This window comes from Xenopus laevis, chromosome 6S, assembly GCF_017654675.1.
Source record: "Xenopus laevis strain J_2021 chromosome 6S, Xenopus_laevis_v10.1, whole genome shotgun sequence".
NCBI lineage: Eukaryota > Metazoa > Chordata > Amphibia > Anura > Pipidae > Xenopus > Xenopus laevis.
Window position 1 is genome coordinate 99,745,612 of NC_054382.1, and position 22,390 is coordinate 99,768,001.

Consider the following 22,390-nt stretch of genomic DNA (forward strand, 5'->3'; position numbering starts at 1 on the left):
GGAATAATAGTGGCTAGTCATAGGCAGCATTGGCTGCTGAATCAATGTTTGATCACTAAGTTGTCCTGACTGATATTTGATCTCAGGTCATACAGTTATTTATTGGGCTGGTGAAAAATCCCATCAATCAAGGACTACATTGGCATATGCCTTCAAAATTGTGGACCACAGACAGTGATTAAACTTATGATTCAAACTCAGTATATAAATGTAAACTCACTATTAATTACTGAGGCCCATATTTTAAGGTTTTAGTTTTTTTGTATCATTAAAGGTTTTAGCAATTCAAATCTTAATGGTTTTCTCTTCTCAGCTTATAATGGTAACAGTTGATTTACTACTATTTATTACTGTTTTTAAGTTGTGCTATATTTACAATTACAATTCAGGAAAGTATTAAGGGGATATGAACCTTTTATGTATTTAAAGTTGTTACAAAACCATTGATTCTAGAGCCATTTCTGAAGTAAAATATGCTTCCGCTGTTTTAAATAAACCTCTATAATACATATTATTAAGTTGCTTTGGTTGCATCTTTCTGTCCTTTCACTAAAACAGTTTAATCTGCTGTGATATTTTTAAGTCCTGAATCTACCGCTGCAGCTTATCCTAGATAATAACTTACTAAGAACGTATGCCATCTGCACAATATTAGATGTATTGTACATTAGTATTAATGACCCTTAGTTACAGACATTCAAGATATTAACTATATGAACACCAACTGCCATCAAATGCTTATTTAATATCTGAATGTATAAATCCCTACTTTGAAAAAACCTGTGTGGATGAGAACTATAGCTGAAAACAGGGATTTTAAAGAATAAATTCTAAAAAAATCTAAACTTCATGGCAAAAAAAATCCAGGTCCCAGCATCAAACTGGAATTCTTTCATTCTTTCTTTTCCATTAAAGAAACATATGCAAAGATGTGTGCATCAACTGGTGCTTTCAAAGAATTTTGTGTTAAAAAAATGTTTACATACACAGGCCAAAAGAAAAAAAAATAATTAGAGGGAACATTGGAGCTAAGTAATCATGTAGACATGGATTCTAAATCAAAGAAAGGATTGATGTGGCACATATAATAATAATGGGCATATTTATTAAGACTTAAATATGAGTGTTTACTGCAAGTTTTTTGTGTCAGAATTCATCATCTGGCCCGTTCATGTAGAAGTCAGTGTGAGTTTTATTTGCAAAATTCATGCTAACTTTTTTGAGGTTTGGTAGACTCATTGAAAAATAATGGGTAGTGATTACACTGAATTCAAGTTTGGTGAGTTTTTGAAAAAAATTTCCCCCCAAAAATGCCTCAAATATATATATATCAGCAAAAAAATAAAAATCTGGGCCCGTCCATGTTATTTCCACCCACTTGCACAAACCCACTATTCAGGAATTAGTGCAGGTTTGGAAAGGAGGGAGGTTGCAGAAGTGGGGGAGAGGAGGATACAGGTCCCTACTAGTCCCCACTGGGTCTACAGATTAATTACACCACTTACTAGTGCAAACGTTGCACCAATTGCAGGTCCACAAACTCTCCAAGCTAAAGGTAGTTTTATATAGTTATTATATGTAGTTTATTGATTTAATCAAACAGTTTATTCACAGCTCAGTAACTACTACACCCTCTAGGTTTTTGGATTCTCCTACCTTGGCAGAGAGACTCAGTGGTTTGTTGGACAGGATCTCTGCTGCTGCTTCCCTGCAGCGGGTGGAAAGGTTGAAGATAGCAGCAGCTGCTGCTATGTGGGTGTCTTCACTACACTGACCATAGTTGTAAGAGCTGGCATGACATGGACTCTGAGTGTGAACGCTATGCAGTCGATTGGAAGATTTCGCTGAACTTGTGTGCTGTTTTGCTGTCGAAGAGAGATTTGATTACATGTTACTTATGCAATGTATGATTTTGTTTATAGCTGGTTATAAACAAAATTTTTGTTTCTTTCCAAAATATAAGCACTGTTATACTGGGAAACAAAAATTACACATTTAGCATGGATACATATTAATGTTATTTACATTTTTAAGGCAGTGTTGCAGTAAAGATTCTAAAATAGCCCAATGCACAGCCGGATAAATTTAGCACATAAAAGGTGAAAAGAAACCTCAAGGATTCCCTTCTCTTGAAAAAGGAGTTTATCCAAAACATTGGGGTTTCTCACCTTTTGCATGTTTCTGCTTTAACATTTTAACATATCTGCTAATTTGCACTTTGAACACTGGTCATATCTATATGCTATTGTCTGTAATATAGATATATTGTTGTATATATGTTTTAAGCATATTAAAGCATGTTTTGCTTTTGAATACACAATGGTGTGCTAAATTTATTAAGGTGTGCATTGGGTTACTTTAGATTCTGTATTTTCTTCCTTTGTGGTCATAATTGCCCTAAGGAAAGCAGCATGTCCCTCTGCATCCACAATAATATACATATACATTCCTAATATAGAGTATATAAAAAGAACTTGTAATATGTGTTCCCTCCTTACTTTGAATTTTGTCAAATAGCGTTGCAGTAAAGAAACAACAAAGAACGCATTCTTAAGAATGATATGACATATTGGTATATTTTTACCATAACATACAAATAGAGGTCAATTTAACAAGATTTTAAATTGTAAAATATAAAAGAACTAGATAAAAACCATAAAAAACACAAATGCATTTAGTATTCTACTCTAAATCTCTAAGGGGCAGATTTAATAAGCTCAAGTGAATGTTTGAAATAAATTTTTGGGTACTTCGACCATCGAATAGGCTATATTCGACCATTCGACTTCGATTCGAAGATTCGAAGTAAAAATCACTCAACTATTCGACCGTTCGATAATCGAAATACTGTCTCTTAAAAAAAAAACTTTGACTTCATACTTCGCCAAATTAAAGCTACCAAAGTGCAATGTAAACCTATGAAGACCTTCCACAGCACTTTTCTACGTTTTTTTTTGGTCGAATAAAAATCCTTCAATCGATCGCTAAAAATCCTACGAATCGTTCGATTCGAACGAGTTAATCATTCGATTGAACGATTTTTATTCGACCGCAGGATTGCCAAATTTGTTGAAAAAACTTCTAATTCGATATTCAAATTAAAATTTTTTTAATTTGATGGTCGAATTTCGAAGTTTTTTGTACTTCGAAATTTGACCCTTAGTAAATCTGCCCCTTAAATATAACAACTAAAAAATCGAATAGAAAAAAAACCCATTTTAGTTAGGACAACTCCCATTGATTTCTACATGAACTTACAAGCTTTTAGCACTACATAGCTAACATTTGAGTTTTTGAAAACATAATTCATATTCATAAGTTTTAGGGCTAAAAAAAAATCAGAATTATGGTAAAATTAGAGTAGCTTCATCAGCACATTATGCACCAATCACACGGAGCTACATTTATTTCTGTTGCAAAAGGGTAGAGCTGTGTCTGCAAGATACTGTCACAACTGTTTTATTTGCAGTTTTTATTTAGTTTAAACTTTAAACTGACATACAACACAGCAGTTCCAAACTAAACACAATTTAATTAAGGCTTATATATCTCTAGTGTCTAATTCAGCATATAGTATACTGTAGCTTTTTAGCCAGTATAGGTAGGCTGATTTACAAATTTTTAAATGCAAGGTTTTTTTTAATTCTAAAAAGTAAAAAATGCTGCTATTAAAGTCGACTGAATCCATTTTTATTCGTCATCACCAGTATATTTATTAAAATATAATATGTATTGTCAAAAAAATAAATTACTGCAATAAAAACCATACTGTTCCAATCATTTTTAAAAGAACTTGAAAATATAATAGCTTGAATGTTGAAAATATATTTTCCATTGATTTCAGTAGAATTGACCTGGTTTTAGTTGGCATTTTTTTCACAAAAAAATGTCAGTACAGAAAACTGTAATTAGAAAAAATTAGATCAAATTATTTGGTCACAATGTTCTTAAATCATGAAAAAAATATGTTTTTCATGTTTTCAGTTTTTAATAAATATATTTGTTTAGTTTGTAGAATAGGTACGCAAATATGTAAATGAAAACAAGATGCATATGTGTTTTTCTCCTAATAAATCCAAAGGGGAAAATAGCAGTGTCCCTAATTATTTTAAGGGAAAATGTAATCAAATTTGCAAAGAAAAACAAAAAAATGTGCATATTTCAATGTAATATTCTTTATTAGGCTTTTATTGCATTGCATTTCTTTAATGCACATTGAGAACCGTTAATACTTGCTTGAAGGTGGTGTAAACTTTTGGAGCAAACGGAACAACGTTTTCATTAAGAAGTTTTATTACATTCACTGCTCACAAACTATAAAATTTGCAATCATTATCCTACTCTTGTGTGAGGGGCAAAGTGTTCCCAAATGCAAAACCAAACCAGTTAAGCTGTTATCAGAATCTTCACCTAGGGGGTTATTTAATAATCCAAGAATTTCTTAGTATTATCTTAGTATTATCTTAAAACCAAAAACAAATTCCCGCAGACTTTATTTTACTGTATTTATCAATACATTTTCACAAAAAAATCTGGTACAGGAAAAGACTCGATAAAATCGTAAAAAACAATCTGAAATGTTCCAATTTTTGCGCAGTTGTCGACGAAAACTGTGACTTTTTCAGATGTAATGACTGAAAACTGCAACTTTTTTGGATAATCTCCTGAAAACCACAACATTTTTGGATTAGAATCAGAAAAGGATCAGAATATCTTCCAATTGTAAATGGGATATGTGCCATTGACTTTTACATGAACTCGACAGGTCTGAGATGGAGTACTTTTTTATTTGGACTTTTAACACCATTAGGGTTTAATAAATCATGAAAAATTTTAGGGTTTTTTTCCACCAAAAAAAGGTGTTTTTTTATTATTAAACTTCAATCACTCTTTACTGCTGTACTGCAAGTTGGAGTGATATCACCCACTCCCTTTCCCCCCCCAGCAGCCAAACAAAAGAACAATGGGAAGGTAACCAGCTCCCTAACACAAGATAACAGCTGCCTGGTAGAGCTAAGAACAACACTCAATAGTAAAAACCCATGTCCCACTGAGACTCATTGAGAAGGAAAAACAGCAGCCTGCCAGAAAGCATTTCTCTCCTAAAGTGCAGGTACAAGTCACATGACCAGGGGCAGCTGGGAAATTGACAAAATGTCTAGCCCCATGTCAGATTTCAAAATTGAATATAAAAAAATCTGTTTGGTCTTTTCAGAAATGGATTCCAGTGCAGAATTCTGCTGGAGTAGCACTATTAACTGGTGTGTTTTGAAAAAAAAACATGTTTTCTGATGACAGGATCCTTTTAAAGTTGAATTCATCATGCAGAGCTGTTTTTGCAGAATGAATAAACACCTCTCTGTTACAAAGAATTTGCCATTCTATATCATACTAAAAGTTAATTGAAAGGTAAACCACCTTTTGCTTACTGTAATGTATTCAAATACTGAAACAGTACAAAATGTTTCCTCTGCATACATGGTGTCGTGGGATACTACAGCAATGACCTATGAGAGATAACATGGAGTTTCGACACAAGGGACAACCCACACCTACAATTTACGGGGACTCTAGGAATGGATCCTAAAGGGTGCAACTTTGTTCCTCTTATGGATCCAGTACTTGCAACTGTGCAATTTGTAAATAAGACCATTTATCTTTCAGGTATCAAAATATGTATGCTAGTTAAAGGTTAGTTCTTACCTCCACTACAGTTAGATTCTTGGCTGTGAACAAGCGCAGCAATTGTCCGTTTGCCAAAAACTTGTGCATCAAAGCTGGCATAGTCAAATGGAACTTTCCCAAATTTGTCATGCTCTTTAATAATAGTTGCTTGTGCTGTGGTAACTGGTTGTGTTGCTCCATATCTGAACTGTGTTACCTCAAGATGTTTTACACAAGTTGCTCTATAAATGCAGGAAAATAATGAAAATATCATTAGGAAGATTACAAGTTCAACAATATATTGAATTATACAACATTTTTGGCCCAGAAAAGGAAAAATAATCATCCATCTTTCTTGCTGACTGCACCTCTAAAGTGGGAAACAAAATATGCATCCCTTCATAAACTGAATCATTTCTGGGATCACTCTGTCGACAATTCTATCTGTGGCTCTAGATAGTTTCCCTGACCTAGAAGGTATCTAAGCCCCTCTTAAAAAAAGGGCTATATAATTTACTTTTACTAGATTTATATATTTTTAAACATTATGGGGCATATTTATCAAGGGTCAAATTTCGAATTGAAAAAACTTCGAAATTCAAATTCAAAACGACCAACTGAAATTACCGTATATACTCGCGTATAAGCCGATTTTTTTCAGCATCCAAAATGTGCTGAAAAAGTCTACCTCGGCTTATACTCGGGTCAGCAGGCAGTAGCCGAGATTGCAGTCACTTTTAATCATTCCTATACCAACAGTTCACTTGGGGAGAGACTGCAATATCCCACAATGCCCTCTGTTGGTTTTATGAAAGAATAACAGTGCGCCCTCTGTTGGTTATATCAAAGAATAACAGTGACTGCAATATCACACAGCGCCATCTGTTGGTTGTATCAAAGAATAACAGTGACTGCAATATCACACAGCGCCATCTGTTGGTTGTATCAAAGAATAACAGTAACTGCAATATCACACAGCGCCATCTGTTGGCTGTATCAAAGAATAACAGTGACTGCAATATCACACAGCGCCATCTGTTGGTTATATCAAAGAATAACAGTGACTGCAATATCACACAGTGCCATCTGTTGGTTGTATCAAAGAATAACAGTGACTGCAATATCACACAGCGCCATCTGTTGGTTGTATCAAAGAATAACAGTGACTGCAATAAAACACAGCGCCATCTGTTGGTTATATCAAAGAATAACAGTGACTGCAATATCACACAGCGCCATCTGTTGGTTATATCAAAGAATAACAGTAACTGCAATATCACACAGCACCATCTGTTGGTTGTATCAAAGAATAACAGTGACTGCAATATCACACAGCACCATCTGTTGGTTATATCAAAGAATAACAGTAATTGCAATATCACACAGCGCCATCTGTTGGTTGAATAAAGGATTAACAGTGATGGCAATATCACACAGCGCCATCTGTTGGTTATACGAAAGATCAGTGATGGTTTTATGACACACAGCACTCTCTGCACAATTCTCTGTCACCATGCTGGGGGAGTCTCTTTGGCGGAAGGTGCGCTGCTGGGAGACAGGGCTGTAGTTGTGTCTAGGCTTATACTAGAGTCAATAAGTTTTCCCAGTTTTCGTAGGTAAAATTAGGTACCTCGGCTTATACTCGGATCGGCTTATACTCGAGTATATACGGTAAGTCAAAGTTTTTTTTTTGGTCGAATAGGTCCGTTTTCTATCAAATAGGCTCGTATTCAGCCGAATTAGAATCATACGAATCAAAGGAATAGCGCATTCAATCGAATTTGATTCTAAGTTTTTCCCAAAAAACATTGATTTTTTCAACCAATTGACTCCAGATAGGTTCTAGGAGGCCCCCCATAGGCTAAAACAGCAATTCGGCAGGTTTTAGATGGCGAAAGGTCAAAGTTTAATTTTTAAAGAGACAGTACATGATAAATTTTGATATTTGAATTTTTTGATAAATCTGCCCCTATATATTTCTCATGCAAAAAGAGGATTCTACTCATATCTTTTTTGCATTATGTTATACGAGATTAATAAGAATAGTTATGGGTCATTTTTCTATTAATGCTTAGTGCATTATTTAAGCAATTCTGCTATGTGTTTCCCTCCTCCATAATAATAACTCTTCAGTGTTAATTATGTAACATAGTTATTCATATCTATATGTGTGTTTATGCAGTATAGCAATTAAAGAAAACCTTGAACCTAGTTTTTTTTAATTGATACGAAAATACTTTTAGTAGCCTGACCTTTATTAATAACTAGAAAAAAATACATTTAAAAAACAGTACATTTGCAAAAAGAAAATTGAAATAGAATGTGATTTGCTTTGTGGTGTATACCTGTGAATTGGTTCAGTATTGGTACCACCATTGGAAGATAATTGCTGTTCTTGTGGTTTTGAGAGTTTTTCAGCAGCGGCAATTGGACAGCCTGAAAGACTTTTGAAAGGAAACATTTTAATTTATACAGCTTTTTTTTTTTAACAATTTCCATAATAATTCTACAGGGGTAGTAGGTTTAACTGAAGCATATCCGGCACAAGACCACACCATATTAAATGGAAATCCTGAACGAGGTGCACAGTGATGTTGCTATAATACTACACTGTAAAATTCTAACAGTATTATTTACTTTATAAATTAATAATAATTTTACATTGAAGAAATGTTGCACCAAGATAAAATCTGTGTTCAGGAAATGTATTTTGCATACCTCCTATGTGTATTGCGATTGCTGTTAACATGCCCTCTTCCATTGCATCCTGGTGTTGGACACTTTAGAACATTTTCATGCATGGCCAGGACTACAGGAAAATAAATATGGTTAAAGTTAATGTGTCCCTTGTACATTGTCTCAACCACTTAATTATGCTAAAAAATTCACTCCCAAGCATTAGAAATTTTTAAAATAATTTAATTTTATATGAGGGTTTTATAAATACATAACACTGGCACTTCACACAGGTCAGGTGGTAGGGCCCCTGGGGGTATAAATACCTGGTATAAATAACTGTGGCAGCTGGGTGAATAGGGTCTTCAGTGCACCAGCAGAAGGGAAGGAATTGCAACACCCCCCCCCCAACCACTTTATGTATTCATGGTAGAATGTATGAGTTTTGTATGTATAGGTTTCATGAAAAAAATTCTGTTGCAGCACTAATTGGTGGAAAGTATGGTGTGTAAACGATGACCATAACATAAATAAATATCGCATCAATATTGTTTGGAAAATCCTTTGAATAGTCAAAAGGTGGCCTGCTGGGCTATGAGCAGAGTCTGCCTGGATTGTTATCAAAATAAGGGTTAGCTTATGTTTTCTCTATTACCGGTACACTGTTATATTTAAAATGATATGGCAATAAACAGTGCTGCTGCCTTTTCTCCAACCAAAAAGATATATTGGGTATTGTGTGCAATTATTTATATATATATATATATATATATATATATATATATATATATATATATATATATATATATATATATATATATATATATATATATATATATATAGTTATGTTGCTATGGTATGTAACACAGGTATATCCTACCTCGCCCATGGTGTACTCTTTGTAGGACTATTACTTTACCATTGTTCTTTAGTAGTGGCAATTTTTTTCACCAGGCATGGGTTTGTGGAGAAATTCCACATCATGAAACCGTGGCAAAAATTTGCTGCTCCAAAAAAGTCATAGAGACAAAAAAGTTGCCATAAGAAAAATGCCCATTGACTTTAATGCATTTGGAGAAAAAGTCTAGACATAAAAGTGTCCGATAAAAAAAGTGTCAGAGAAAAAAAAGTTGCCACAAGAAAAAACATCCATTGAATTAATGCATATGGAGTGAGAAATAAAGTTGCTTGCATAAAAGATTTTTGTCACCTATTGACTTCCCGTTTCACAAATTTTTGTTGCAGTATCGCAAATTTTTCAGCAGAGCAAAATGGGATAGATTTGCTTATCACTATTCTTTAGATAGATGTATTGTTTTATTTTCAAGCAAAATTAAAATCCTTTTGAAAAAAAGGTAAAGTTACTTAAAATTCTTTTTTTTCAATTAGAAATTATCATTCTAAATGATTAAGTACATAGAACAGTGATGAATTCTATTCCATTCTCTAGTACTGTTGTGGGCCTGAACCCAACAGTGCACTTTTATTACATTGGCCATACATAATGGATATATAGTATATAGAGATATTATATGTGACCTTTCTCATGCTATTTTAATACATGCTTTAGTCATAAAGGTCTGTTGAGGCCAAAGGTCTTTACACAGGGATCTTCGTCAGGAGCAAAAACAAACAAACATCCAGCGAAGATCCCTGTGGGGGAAACGTTGAGGCTTAAAGGGAATCTGTCGTCATTTTAAAATTTTTTTTTTTTTTGCATTTTTATAAAAACAACACATCCATAAACACTGTCTGGCAAATAAAATGTTAATCCACAACTCCATGCATAAGTTATTTTAGTTTGTATTTTCTCATGGGGGCTTCCATTTCTGCTCATTACACATTCATCCTGTGCTGCTCTAACAGCAGGCACAGCATTACCTGTGTGCTTGGAGGCAGCCACTCTGTAATGAAAAGCCAAGTCGCACCACGACATGAGAATCCAGCTGTACACTCCCCTCTCTGCCCATGCCTGTGATGTTTGGAGGAGAGAGGTCACATGGTTGCAGGGAACCAATTACTTTCACTTTCCTACGTTCTGCACTAGCAGCCCCTCCTCCCACAGACACTATCAAAGCTCCTGCTGTTCTGTAAGTTTGATCTCTGCTTTCCTTTGGAGGGGGGAGCTTTCTCTCCTTGCTGCCTTCCTAGTTAGTTTTACTGGTTACTAGATGAGGTAAAGGAGCTGTGAGTTCCCTCTGCTATCCACCTCACACACACTGCGCTCCTTTCCTGCCTGCAATACTTCTTTTTTCATTAACTACTTACTGCCTCCTTTCTCCTGAGCTATTTTAACCCTTCCTAGACTTCCTCCTAAGTTTCCCTAGTTTTCAAGTATGTCTTCCTTATTTTATCCTTTTTTTCTTTTCCCTGTCATCAGTCCTGGGAGTGTACTCCTGTGTTTCTGCCATTCATTTTTGTGTAAACAAATATAATAAACTATCTATATAAAATATTTTTTCCAGTGCCCAAAATGAATTGTGTGTGTGTATATATATATATATATATATATATATATATATATATATATTTATTTTTTTAAACGTCAGTGGGGGCAGTGATCACAGGATCTTATTTCAGTCCTTCTGTAGTGGTGTCAGTGGGAGCTTATCTTGATTCCTGCCTATTGTTCAATTGACAGGCTCAGCAGACAAGGCTCTATTTACATTACAGCAGCTTGTAGGAGGGAGGGGTAATGACATCACTCCAACTTGCAGTGCAGCAGTAAAGTGTGATTGAAGTTTATCAGAGCACAAGTCACATGACCTGAGGGCAGCTGGGAAATGTCAAAATGTCTAGCCCCATAGCAAATTTTAAAATTAGATATAAAAAAATCCATTTCTTGTTTTGAAAAACGGATTTCGATGCAGGATTCTGCTGTAGTAGCACTATTAACTGATACATTTTGTAAAAAAAAATTTTTTCCACGACAGTATCCCTTAATAAAACATTTTTTTGTTTTTCACTAAAACCCTGTGAGTGCCACAATCCTATATATTTTTTATTTTTTTTTACATATGTCTGCTCTAGAAAAAGTAGTAAAAGAGCACCCAAATGCAATGTTTTGACATGAAGTAGCAACACAATCTAGTGTGTCTGAGGAACAGTAAGTCAACTTAAGCTTGATTACATGTAAATCCAGGGGTGTTCCATAAAGTTATTTTCGTGACTGTCCAGTACTATGTTTCTGATGTATTTTTCCACTAGGGAACTTAGATGTGAGGAAGGCATTCTGACTGCTCATTTGAGCTGTGCTTCTTGGCAAATTTCACACAAACATGCCATGTTTTAGATAATCTTTCATGTTTGCTACGACTGAGGATGTTTTTAAAACCAAGCTGGAATTGACAGACCCTTCATATGGCAGCAAACCATGTGAACAAACTGATACACCTTATAAACACAACTGAAGTCCCTCTGAGGTCCAACATTTGTTGGGCTCATAACAAGGTTGCAGACATAATAAGTAGGGATCGCCGAAAAAATGACGCCCATAGACTTGTATGGAGACGTGCGTCAAAAAAAAAGACGCGCGACAAAATAATTTCGCCGCGCGACAATTTTTTTTTTGACGCCCATAGACTTTAATGGGCGTCTGCGACATTTCGCCGGCGGCGAATTTTTGGCGAAACGAAACGGGTCAAATTCGCCCATCCCTGATAATAAGTCACTATTTCAGCAATTAAGACTTAGAATATTGAAGGTGGAAAATACATTTCTATAACTGTGCCTCACTTAGTATCAACCCATAATTACAGAAGTATAGGTTTTTTCCACAGATATCACTCTAACAAACCTTCAATGCTGCCCCATTTAACCAAGGCTATGAGCATCCAAATGGTAGGTAGCCCACAGTTTTGGAGCCTCTGTTTCAAATTTACTTGTTTCTAAACTTTTTTTGTAAGGGAAATTTTTCACTACTTCACTACCTGGTTAAATCTTGTTATATCATATGGGTGAATAAATAAAAAAAAACATAAACTTGTTCCAGTAACATTTCCAGCCTAATATTATTACCTGTTTAGGTATAACATTGACAAATACTTTTTAAACATTATAAACAGACAATTTCCTACTTCAGTAGAAACTATTGTATGGAAGTAGGAAATGTTACATTTTCATGTGGATTATATAAGGTACCTACTTTCTAAAGGCACTCTAACTTTATGAGGACATCCAGAAAGACTGCGGTGGTGAGGGTACAGTCCTGTTACATGACCTGAGCCATCACATCCTGGAATTGGACACTTTGTCTCACGTTTTTCAAGATGGGAAGAATCTGTAAAAAAAATTAATATTAGCATGAAAATGTACTTTAAATGAATTTAAATTAACAAAAATAAAATATTTACTGGCAACAAATGTTGTAAAAAGTATCTGTAAAGGGGGCTTTATTGTGCATGAACCATAGAGGACACAGGAGTGATGAAATTAGTTAGGCCAGAGCAGTATGGAGAGCATGGTAGACACAGGAAATACAAAGGTTCAATTAAAGCACAAGGAATTCACTAATGGGTGCCAATAAGTTAGGTTATCCAATTATATAAAAATCACAGTAGCCCAAGGTAGTTTATAGCATGTTGAGTGGCCACATACCTCCTTGCTTCCAGCAATCCTCTGCAGAAGGTCAGGTCTCGTGCCTGTGCAGACCCAAACTGTTCCAGCGAGTAGGGGTCTGTGCATAGGTCAAACCTGATCTGCTGCAGAATATTTATGGGAACAAAGAGGCAGAAAGAAAGTGACACTCCCTGCCATAATTTACTGAGAATATTTTTGAAAAAGATGGAGTTGAAGAGGCTGAAAAGTTTGAATTTCTATTTCTTATAATTAAATATTGTAATATTTCCGTTACAGGTTTTATTTATGATGAAACTTTACAATAAATTTATTACCAAATCTTCACCAAATGCAGTGTGGATAATGTAAGAAAGCCATATTATAAAACCAACTTATGAAATGAGAAAAAGTCTTACTTTTGTTGCTATGTATTTGTCTTCCAGCTATGTCTAGTATTTTTGTTTCTCTTCTTTCTCTTGCTAAATGTTCCAAAAGAAACACGTCTAGCTCCTTGTATGGGCTGTGAATCATGTGACCTTGCTCTGCTTGTAAGGCTATTGCATGTTCAAGCAGGGTCAAGCTCCCTTTTGAATTATCTAAATCAACACATTTCTCTTTTAAAACAGATAAACATTTATCATCCTCTTCATTTTCAAACTTGGGATGCTGGATTTTGCTGTCTTCTTGCTCTGTTAATTTTATTGTCAGGTTACTTTGTTTTTCACAGACATCTCCCATGTCTGTGCTTCTTTTTTTTATATCCACTGTGGGGTTATTTTTTATGTTTTTACTGTATTTATCTGCTGAGTGATCATTTGTATTCATTTCTTCAGAGAAACTGGAAGAACTCTCCCACCCGTTTTCATTTATTTCAAAATTACTATTAGTGTCATCAGATGAAAATACTGGGTGATCTTTGTGCTTGGAGGACTGGTCACAATAATTATCTTGTCTATCAACAGTGTCTGTTTTTACTGATTGAGTTCCATTGTCATTAAGAATATCATTCAATGGATGCATTATTGTTTCTTTTGCTGCATTACTTAATATTGAGGCATTAAGGATAATATCTTGATAGCAAAGTTTTTCCTCTGTTGAATGAGGCTCCACGCTAGCTGAATGCAAGACCATTCCTCCTACAAAATAAAACAAAAAATACTAACATTTTTGAATGCAATTGAACAAAACAGAGCAAGATGTATCAATTTTTATGCTTGTGTGAAAAAAAAAACATCAAACCTTGCTTTTTTCTTTGACAGCATTTTTATCTTTGAGCATTCTAAGAAAAATGTCGAAGTGAACCCATTTTGTATTGGAAAACTTTTCAGTGGGACTGAAAGCCTCAACTATTTTAATAAACATTAAATAAAGTTGCTTCAGAGATTCATTGAGTTATGGTTCCCACTGACTTTTATAGCAGCTTTTATACTTTTAGGGGCAGATTCACTAACTTCGAGTGAAGGATTCGAATGAAAAAAATTCGAATTTCGAAGTATTTTTTGGGTACTTCGACCATCGAATTGGTTAAATTCGTTCGAATTCGAACGAAATCGAACGAATCGAAGTAAAAATCGTTCGACTATTCGACCATTCGATAGTCGAAGTACTTTCCCTTTAAAAAAAACTTCGACCCCCTACTTCGGCAGATAAAACCTACCGAAGTCAATGTTAGCCTATGGGGAAGGTCCCCATAGGTTTGCTAACCTTTTTTTGATCGAAGGATTTTCCTTCGATCGTTGGATTAAAATCGTTCGAATCGTTCGATTCGAAGGATTTAATCGTTCGATCGAAGAAAAATCCTTCGATCGATCGATCGCAGGATTAGCGCTAAATCCTTCGACTTCGAAGTCGAAGGATTTCAATTCGAGGGTCGAATTTCGAAGTATTTTTAACTTCGAAATTCGACCCTTAATGAATCTGCCCCTTAAAGTAACTCAGCTGCTTTTACTTACTGACCTTTTTCATGCAAATATTTTGGTGTGTTTTTTTCTTTAGTAAATTATAACTATTGGGGTTTACAGAAAATGTTCTTATGAGTGTATATTTATACAATATACATTATATTTCTGCATTTTTATCTCAAATCTTGATAGAAATAAAAGAAATAAAAGAAATAAAGAAATAAAAGATTATGAAACATCTTCCCATAACTGTAGGGTTTGGAGATTTTAGCTGCACCCGATCTCTTTACAAAGGACATTAAGGATCAGATTCATAAACCTCGCAGAAGCATTTTGCAGACACTAGTATATTGCATAATTCTTTATAAATTCTCTTTAACTTAACACTCCATTAAATTAAGTAGACTATTCCTGTACATGTCTCATTTATCAAGTCCTCTTGTGGGACAAGTATTAAAAGAAAGGGGCACAAATAAAACAACACTGAGCACATGCTAAGGCCAGGGTTTAATTAGCAACTGCACCCACATAACAATCCAACCAAAAAGCTTTCAAATGAAAAGGTATATGAAAGAATTGGGAAATACTGAGGAAAAAAACCACTCAGAAAGGAATACTAATATCCTGATTCTTATACTTGAATGTGCAATTTTGCTTTTTTAAATTGTTTGTTAGACATTTATATGGGAGTGAAATCTAAAAACGCTTTCATCATATGATTACCCATTAAAAACTTTTCAAAAATGATAATTTGCTTTTTTATAGAACAATTTTATTACTTTCTATTACTAGTTATGTAGCTGGCAAACTTTAATAAATATTTCAATTTGTGTTAATTATCATGCTTCTCTCCAAAACTGTAATATGAATTAGGAAAAATGGAGAAAAGCAGCAGGTAGCAGATACCGGATGCGAGGGTATAATGATCGAAGACAATATAGCTTTTATGCTCCACTGCAATCCTTATAAACAGCACCATAGAGAAGGGCACTCAGAAAAAAAGTCTACATAATGTATCTTTCTTGTAATTATCCCCCTAAAATCAACATCGGACTGCCGGGATCAAGTAAATATTGTCATAGTAACTAAAAGCATTTTTGGAAGAAGTCACAACACTGGCCCCTTTAATAAATTTGATTATAGATGGCGTTCCTTTGTTTTGATGTATTCACTATAAACCAAAACAAAAAAAGGAAAGAAAATGTAACATTTTACATCCTAGAAAACCAGCTGCACAAAAAGCTGCATATCATTTCGTACAATGGTCTATCATCTCCTGATTTCACAAACTCCAGTTTTAAATAATAAATTAAACATAGTCTAAAATGCAAATTAAGTTTTTCTCAATAACACCGCAAGCTATTGAGAGAAAGTGTAAAGGGTTATGATAATTTTAAAGTATTATGAACTGGAGAAAACAAATAAAAAGCATTTTCTGTGAATATGCTCAATTCATTGAACTATTCTCTCAATCCACTTAACTACCCACATGTGTACAATAATGATTTATAGACATTATGCCTAATTATGCATATTTGGGCTGTGTTAAAGTGCCTAACAAAAGCTCTAGAAAGCAACAATTACCTCTGTTGCTTGGTTACATAGTTTAAAATATTCCTATTAAGTGCAGATTACAGGGGGGTAAAAATGCACATGTGTGGCCCAATGTATTTCAGTTTTCTGCTGCCAAACTGTTACAAATTTGGGACATTTCCAACTTACCTAATGTTTGTTATATGTTGAAAGAAAATATTCATTAATTATATTTATGAAAATAGAGTTGCGTGGTGAGTGATAGCTTGTATATTATGAACACAGATTTTTTTAGAAGGGTTGCTCAAAGCGCTCAATTCTCACTTTTCAAGAAATCCCACTGTTTTACTTTCTGAATACAAAATTTTACATGCTGATTAAATGAAGCATAAACAATGAGTCCAATATCTGAATTGGTTGCTCACAAGCACTGTATACTTATCTTTCCCAGTTCTCCGTTTTCCATAGAATCAAAAGACTGTTTGTTTTAAATACATCACAACTTTAAAAACTTGTCAGGCTGCTTTTCAGTCAATTCAACTAATGGAGTTTTTTCCAACTATCACATTAATTAAAACACTACAGTTTAAAGAATTCAAAGAACGTTCTGTTTTTCTTTTCTTTTAATATATAAAGCAAATAATTTTAATGTTCATGCATTGTTATGTATTTGCATCATGTAGAATTGAATAGATACTGGCTGAACAAATGTCTGCTCTAGACACCAAATAGCGCTGCATAATGATTAGTTTCTGTTCAGTGTCTATTCAGTGGTGATAGCCCAGCTACTTAGACCTGTGTTTATGGACAGCAGCAAATATGGAGAAAACTGCCTGATATATGACTAGCTGGTAATTTTGTTTAACTTCTGACATCCTGCAAAAGAAAATATATAAATGAATCACAAAGCCAAACTTACCCATGGAGTTACTACACTTTTTTTTAAAGAGTTTATAGCTTAGAAAATCTGATTTATCCTCGTTGTCTTCATCAAAGTCTTCACTTGGATCATAGTGTTGAGGTTTCATTAGCAGAGACTTTCTTTTATTGACAGGCGCTGTGAGACATGGTTCCAGCAATTTTCTCTTCTTAGACATAGTGCAATTGTAAGCTCTAGTTTGAAAAATACTGCAATCATAACAAATTTTACAGTTTGTCTTTTTTAATCTATCTATCATCTGTCTATCTATATATTTATATATAATACACAATACATACAGTATGCTGTACATAATATTCATATAATTAGTGCTGAGTGATATAATCAGTGCTTAGCGTAATCACATGTAATCAGTGGTTACTGATACAATTTTTGTCACATGACTCAATGAAACTTGTGTAATATAATTAATAATGTACCCCTGCTGTAGAATACAATATAAGAAGCCACCTTGGAATCCCATGACATGTATAAAAGCAGTCAGCCTTTGCTTTGTGTTTTTATATGATCATGGATCTCTCTTTACCCCCTGTTGTAGAATATGAGGATGTTAGAAATCATCTCAAAGTTTCATGACCAGTATCAGTAATGACACTCACCATATACACACTTATATTTTCAGTTGGGGACATTATTCACTATTTAAACCACATATAGTATATTTTCATCCAATTTTCAAGTTTTTTTCCGATTTTTCACCCGAAAACTCTGAAAACTTCAGGGTATTGCCAAAAACCCAGAACACATCAAAAAATCATTGGGACTTCTCCCATTGACTTATATGCAACCTCGACAGGTCTGAGATGCCGGATTTTCAGATTCGGACTTTTACATCCTCAGGGTTTAATAAATTCTGAAAATTTTTTAGATTTTTTTAAAAGTCTGATTTTATAAAAAAAAAATCCAGAATTTTTCACGAAATTCGGAGTTTAGTAAATAACCCCCTAGGTATCATTACTATGAATACCTGGAACAATTATGTAGAATGGAGATATAACAAGCAATGAATGGAGATATAACAAGCAATGCATTCAATGTACAATGCTGCCACATGGGGTGCACCTTGATTTACATTTATGCAGTCAGTAAAGACAGAATTGGGATGCTACAGAAATCTCCAACTACCCTGAGCACTGAAGCAACTAGTAATTACAGAGCTTCTTTTGCTTCCTGTAGCAAGGGAACTTAATATATATATATATTTATGTACTGCCCGCGACAGAGGATCGCACTCTCAGGTCTTATGAAGAAATATATTCCATAAATCTATGGAATAAACTGAAAAGATTAAAATGATGGGGAGCTAATGGGGAGCACTGAATATGTTTGAATCCTCTATTTAATATATTTAAAACTACAAAGCATTAATTAGTCCACTTGTTTCCATACTCTTTCCATTTGGATGAATTTTAAAAGTTCCTGGATACATTTATTTTTCTCGAATAATTAACTGCAGCTAATTCTCTACAATTCTGCACAATCAAACAATAGACTGCTGATGTGGTGTTATGGAGACCAAATCATAGATGTTTAGTAGTGTTACAGTTCTAGCATTGGCACTAATTGGATTCAATTACAGATTTTCAAGGGCTAAGAAAATCAGACAACTTTTATTTGCGCTAGGTAAAGAGAACAAATCAAGGGTTGTAACCAGTCAAGCATTGATGTTATAGATAGGTAACAGTCTACTAAACTAATTAATATGCCATGTAAAACAGACTTTTTAATGCTGTTTCACATTGATGTAGGCAGAATATCTGCTTCCAAAAAAAATACTGATGCCCTGTGCCATTGAATCATGTAAGTAAGTTGTTAAAAAATCATTGATATGGGCAAAGCTTTACTCATATAAAGGATACAGCCAAAGGTTTGTTTTTGGAGCAAATCAGTTATAGAAAAACAAAAGCAGAAGCAAGAAAAAATGATAATAGTAAAAAGATATTGCGTAGACTTTGGACTGGTACAGCACAAAACTGTTGAATGGTTGCACTGATTGTGTTTGGCATTCAGATCTGATTTGATGTGGCCAGTATTTGTTGTCAAGTAAACAAGCCAAGGTGCCATCAAATGCATGGATATCTGATTTGCATAAGGCTGCAAGGTATGTACTGTGCAGTAGAACAGTAAGCAGCTTCACATGGGCTAATTCTTTCTGAAACCTTTTAGGTCTGATCACATAATCTGCAGAACTGCAGTAACAGATAGGCACAAGTGCGAGATAAAGCTACTACTTATAAATATAGTACTGTGTTTGGGGAACGAATTGTGCCCAAAGCAAGAGACAGACACTTTTTTTTTCCTTTTTGTTCTTTGCATCAATTTAAAGAAGGCTATGTTGATATTATTCCAGAATGAAGAACTAGTAAGTGTTGAAGGCAATGTCAAACCACATAATACCACTCTGCCATGCATTAATGACAGTGCCAATAACGTTCTCCTCATTCACACAGCCTATGGCTATTGTAGCATTACCTGGTAGCTCACGATAATGGAAGTATAAATATAAATACTGTTAACAATAAACAGTAGAAGGCTAAATCTGCTTCCCAACTCCTTTATACCATTATTTTAGTGTATACATCCAATGTGGTGTTACTCAATCCTTACTTTTTCTCCCATGTTATAAACCATATGAGATACCCTGTTCTCCAAGGATTAGAGCTTCAAGCTCAGTTATGATTACATACTTATCATATATGTTGTACATTTTGGTAACCACATCTATTTTTGTATGTAAGACAGACTGCGAGAAAGATAAAATTATAATTATTTTTATGCTAAACCTAATGTATGTTACAAATACTTAATAGTACTTGGTTTTAGGCTAGGGACACACGGCTCGATTTCGCCGCGATTCTGCGCTGCGCGAGTTGTCGCTGCGGTTTTAAGCGTTTTTTAAGCCGAAATAGCTTTGCTAACTTTGGCGCTGGCGTCAATGCAAATCGCGGCAAAATCGCTGCGCTAATTCACACGCGGCGATTCGTTTTCTATTGTCGTCCGAAGTTGCCTCGCTGAGCGTTTCCGGGCGACAGTAGAAAAAGAATCGCTGCGTGTGAATTAGCGCAGCGATTTCGCCGCGATTTGCATTGACGCCAGCGCCAAAGTTAGCAAAGCTATTTCGACTTAAAAAACGCAGCGACAACTCGCTTAGCGCAGAATCGCGGCGAAATCGCGCCGTGTGCCCCTACCCTCAACTTTGGCGCTGGCGTCAATGCAAATCGCGGCGAAATCGCTGCGCTAATTCACACGCGGCGATTCTTTTTCTACTGTCGCCCGGAAACGCCCAGCGAGGCAACTTCGGGCGACAATAGAAAACGAATCGCCGCGTGTGAATTAGCGCAGCGATTTCGCCGCGATTTGCATTGACGCCAGCGCCAAAGTTAACAAAGCTATTTCGGCTTAAAAACCGCAGCGACTCGCAACTCGCAACTCGCCCAGCGCAGAATCGCGGCAAAATCGCGCCGTGTGGCCCTAGCCTTAGAGTAGAGTGGAAAGAGTCCACCATGTACTTTCATGTTCACTGACAATAAGATCAGACATATGTACAAGGAGATCATCAGATTACTAGTGATGAATGTAATGGGAAAATTTGCCAAACGCATTGCAGTCAATGAGCGTCAAAATAATTTTGACGCATGCCAATTTTTATACATGCTATTTTGTCCAAATGCATTAAAATCAACGGGTGTCCGAATAAATTTGATGCACGATAATTTTTATGCTTGCGGCAATTTTGACACGCGACAATTTTATTTTTGCCGCAAATCCATGCCTGTCAAATTTATTCGCCCATCACTACATTACCACGTTTCATTTCTAAATGTGTTTATGCAAACTGTTGCCTGTTCTTTGACACTAATACTGTATATATTTTTTTCCACAAGATTCTTATTAACCTAGTTCAAGCTGGTTGCATGCCAGCAGATATTAATGCGAAAACATGCAAAACGACAATTCGGTGTGAGTTGTTTCTAAAATAACCTATTGTTCCAGGGAAAAATTGTAGCTAATAGATAATCTTTTTGTATATTCTTTGGTACTATATTCTTCTTATAACATTTATAAAACTTTTTTCTCAAGTTTAGATTAAACTTTTTTTTAATGCAGTATATACTGTAGATACTTCAAGATATGAATGAGCTGATAACCAGATGATAATTACTGATCATAGTATTTCAGGTATATTACTTGTGCAGTTGCATTTCAGAGCTATTACGTTTTCTCTGCAAAGCCTATTAAGACTGCAATTAACTTCAGGGGTATTAATCATCTGTTGAATGTGTGCATATGTTGTTTACCAATGCAAACATTCAAATACACAACCTAGCATCGGTGCTTTGATTTTCTAAATGAATATTTCATATGGCTGACAGGTATTTTACCCAGGGATGCTTAGCATTGTGTAAATTCCTGGAGGCACATGGACAATTCCAAAGTCATGCAGGCTGTATGAATTGTAAATCTAGATAGCATGATTGACTTAACCCAGCAAGAGCTGTGAGCTTACAGGCAAAATAGTTAAGTGGCTTATTACTGATGTTGCTGCTTGTATTACTGTGAGCTATCAGCAAGATAGCAGCTTACATGTTAATGATTCATGATTGAATGGTAAATCTTACATCAGTGATACAATAATGTCTTGCCATGTGTTGTTAGTTTTTTACAGTCTGCTCAGCTGTGGATGTGTTCAGGTGCCTCCAGATTAAATCTTATAACTATGCATACAATAAATAAACACAGGTCATACATTGAGAAACAATTCATATACTTTTATTTTTATTTTTACATTTGTATGATTAAAAAAAAAAAGCATCCCCAGCACACAAGAATTTTCATTCAGATCAGTATTATTAGTAAAAGTCTAACCTTATGTTTTATAGTGCTGAATGTTAGGGTAATATTTGCGGACACCCCACCACTCCAGGAATTTTCCATTCCTTCTGATGATGTTATAATTAACATCTGATGATGTTATAATTATAACAAAGGAGCAAAGAGAGCAGGAACAAGTGATTTACTTGCTGATACAGGGAAAACTGCATTTTTAATTGATTGCATTTAAACATTTTATTTTCTTGCATTGAAGCAAATAGTACAATTGTGTTGTCTTAATATCTTC

General features: G+C 34.9%; 1 protein-coding gene across 1 annotated transcript in view; it reads right to left on the minus strand.

The window, feature by feature from the left end:
- LOC108719731 (suppression of tumorigenicity 18 protein-like) overlaps window positions 1–17,450 on the minus strand; it is a 44,408-nt gene extending 26,958 nt beyond the window's left edge. Inside the window, exons 1-7 of the mRNA XM_018268902.2 lie at window positions 17,251–17,450; window positions 13,314–14,033; window positions 12,485–12,619; window positions 8,383–8,473; window positions 8,010–8,108; window positions 5,704–5,906; window positions 1,657–1,865 (exon numbers count right to left, since the gene is read on the minus strand). Coding sequence (XP_018124391.2) covers window positions 1,657–1,865; window positions 5,704–5,906; window positions 8,010–8,108; window positions 8,383–8,473; window positions 12,485–12,619; window positions 13,314–14,033; window positions 17,251–17,428 — 1,635 coding nt within the window. The 5' untranslated portion in view covers window positions 17,429–17,450. The remainder of the gene's footprint in view (window positions 1–1,656; window positions 1,866–5,703; window positions 5,907–8,009; window positions 8,109–8,382; window positions 8,474–12,484; window positions 12,620–13,313; window positions 14,034–17,250) is intronic.
- Between the last annotated feature and the right edge of the window lie 4,940 nt (window positions 17,451–22,390).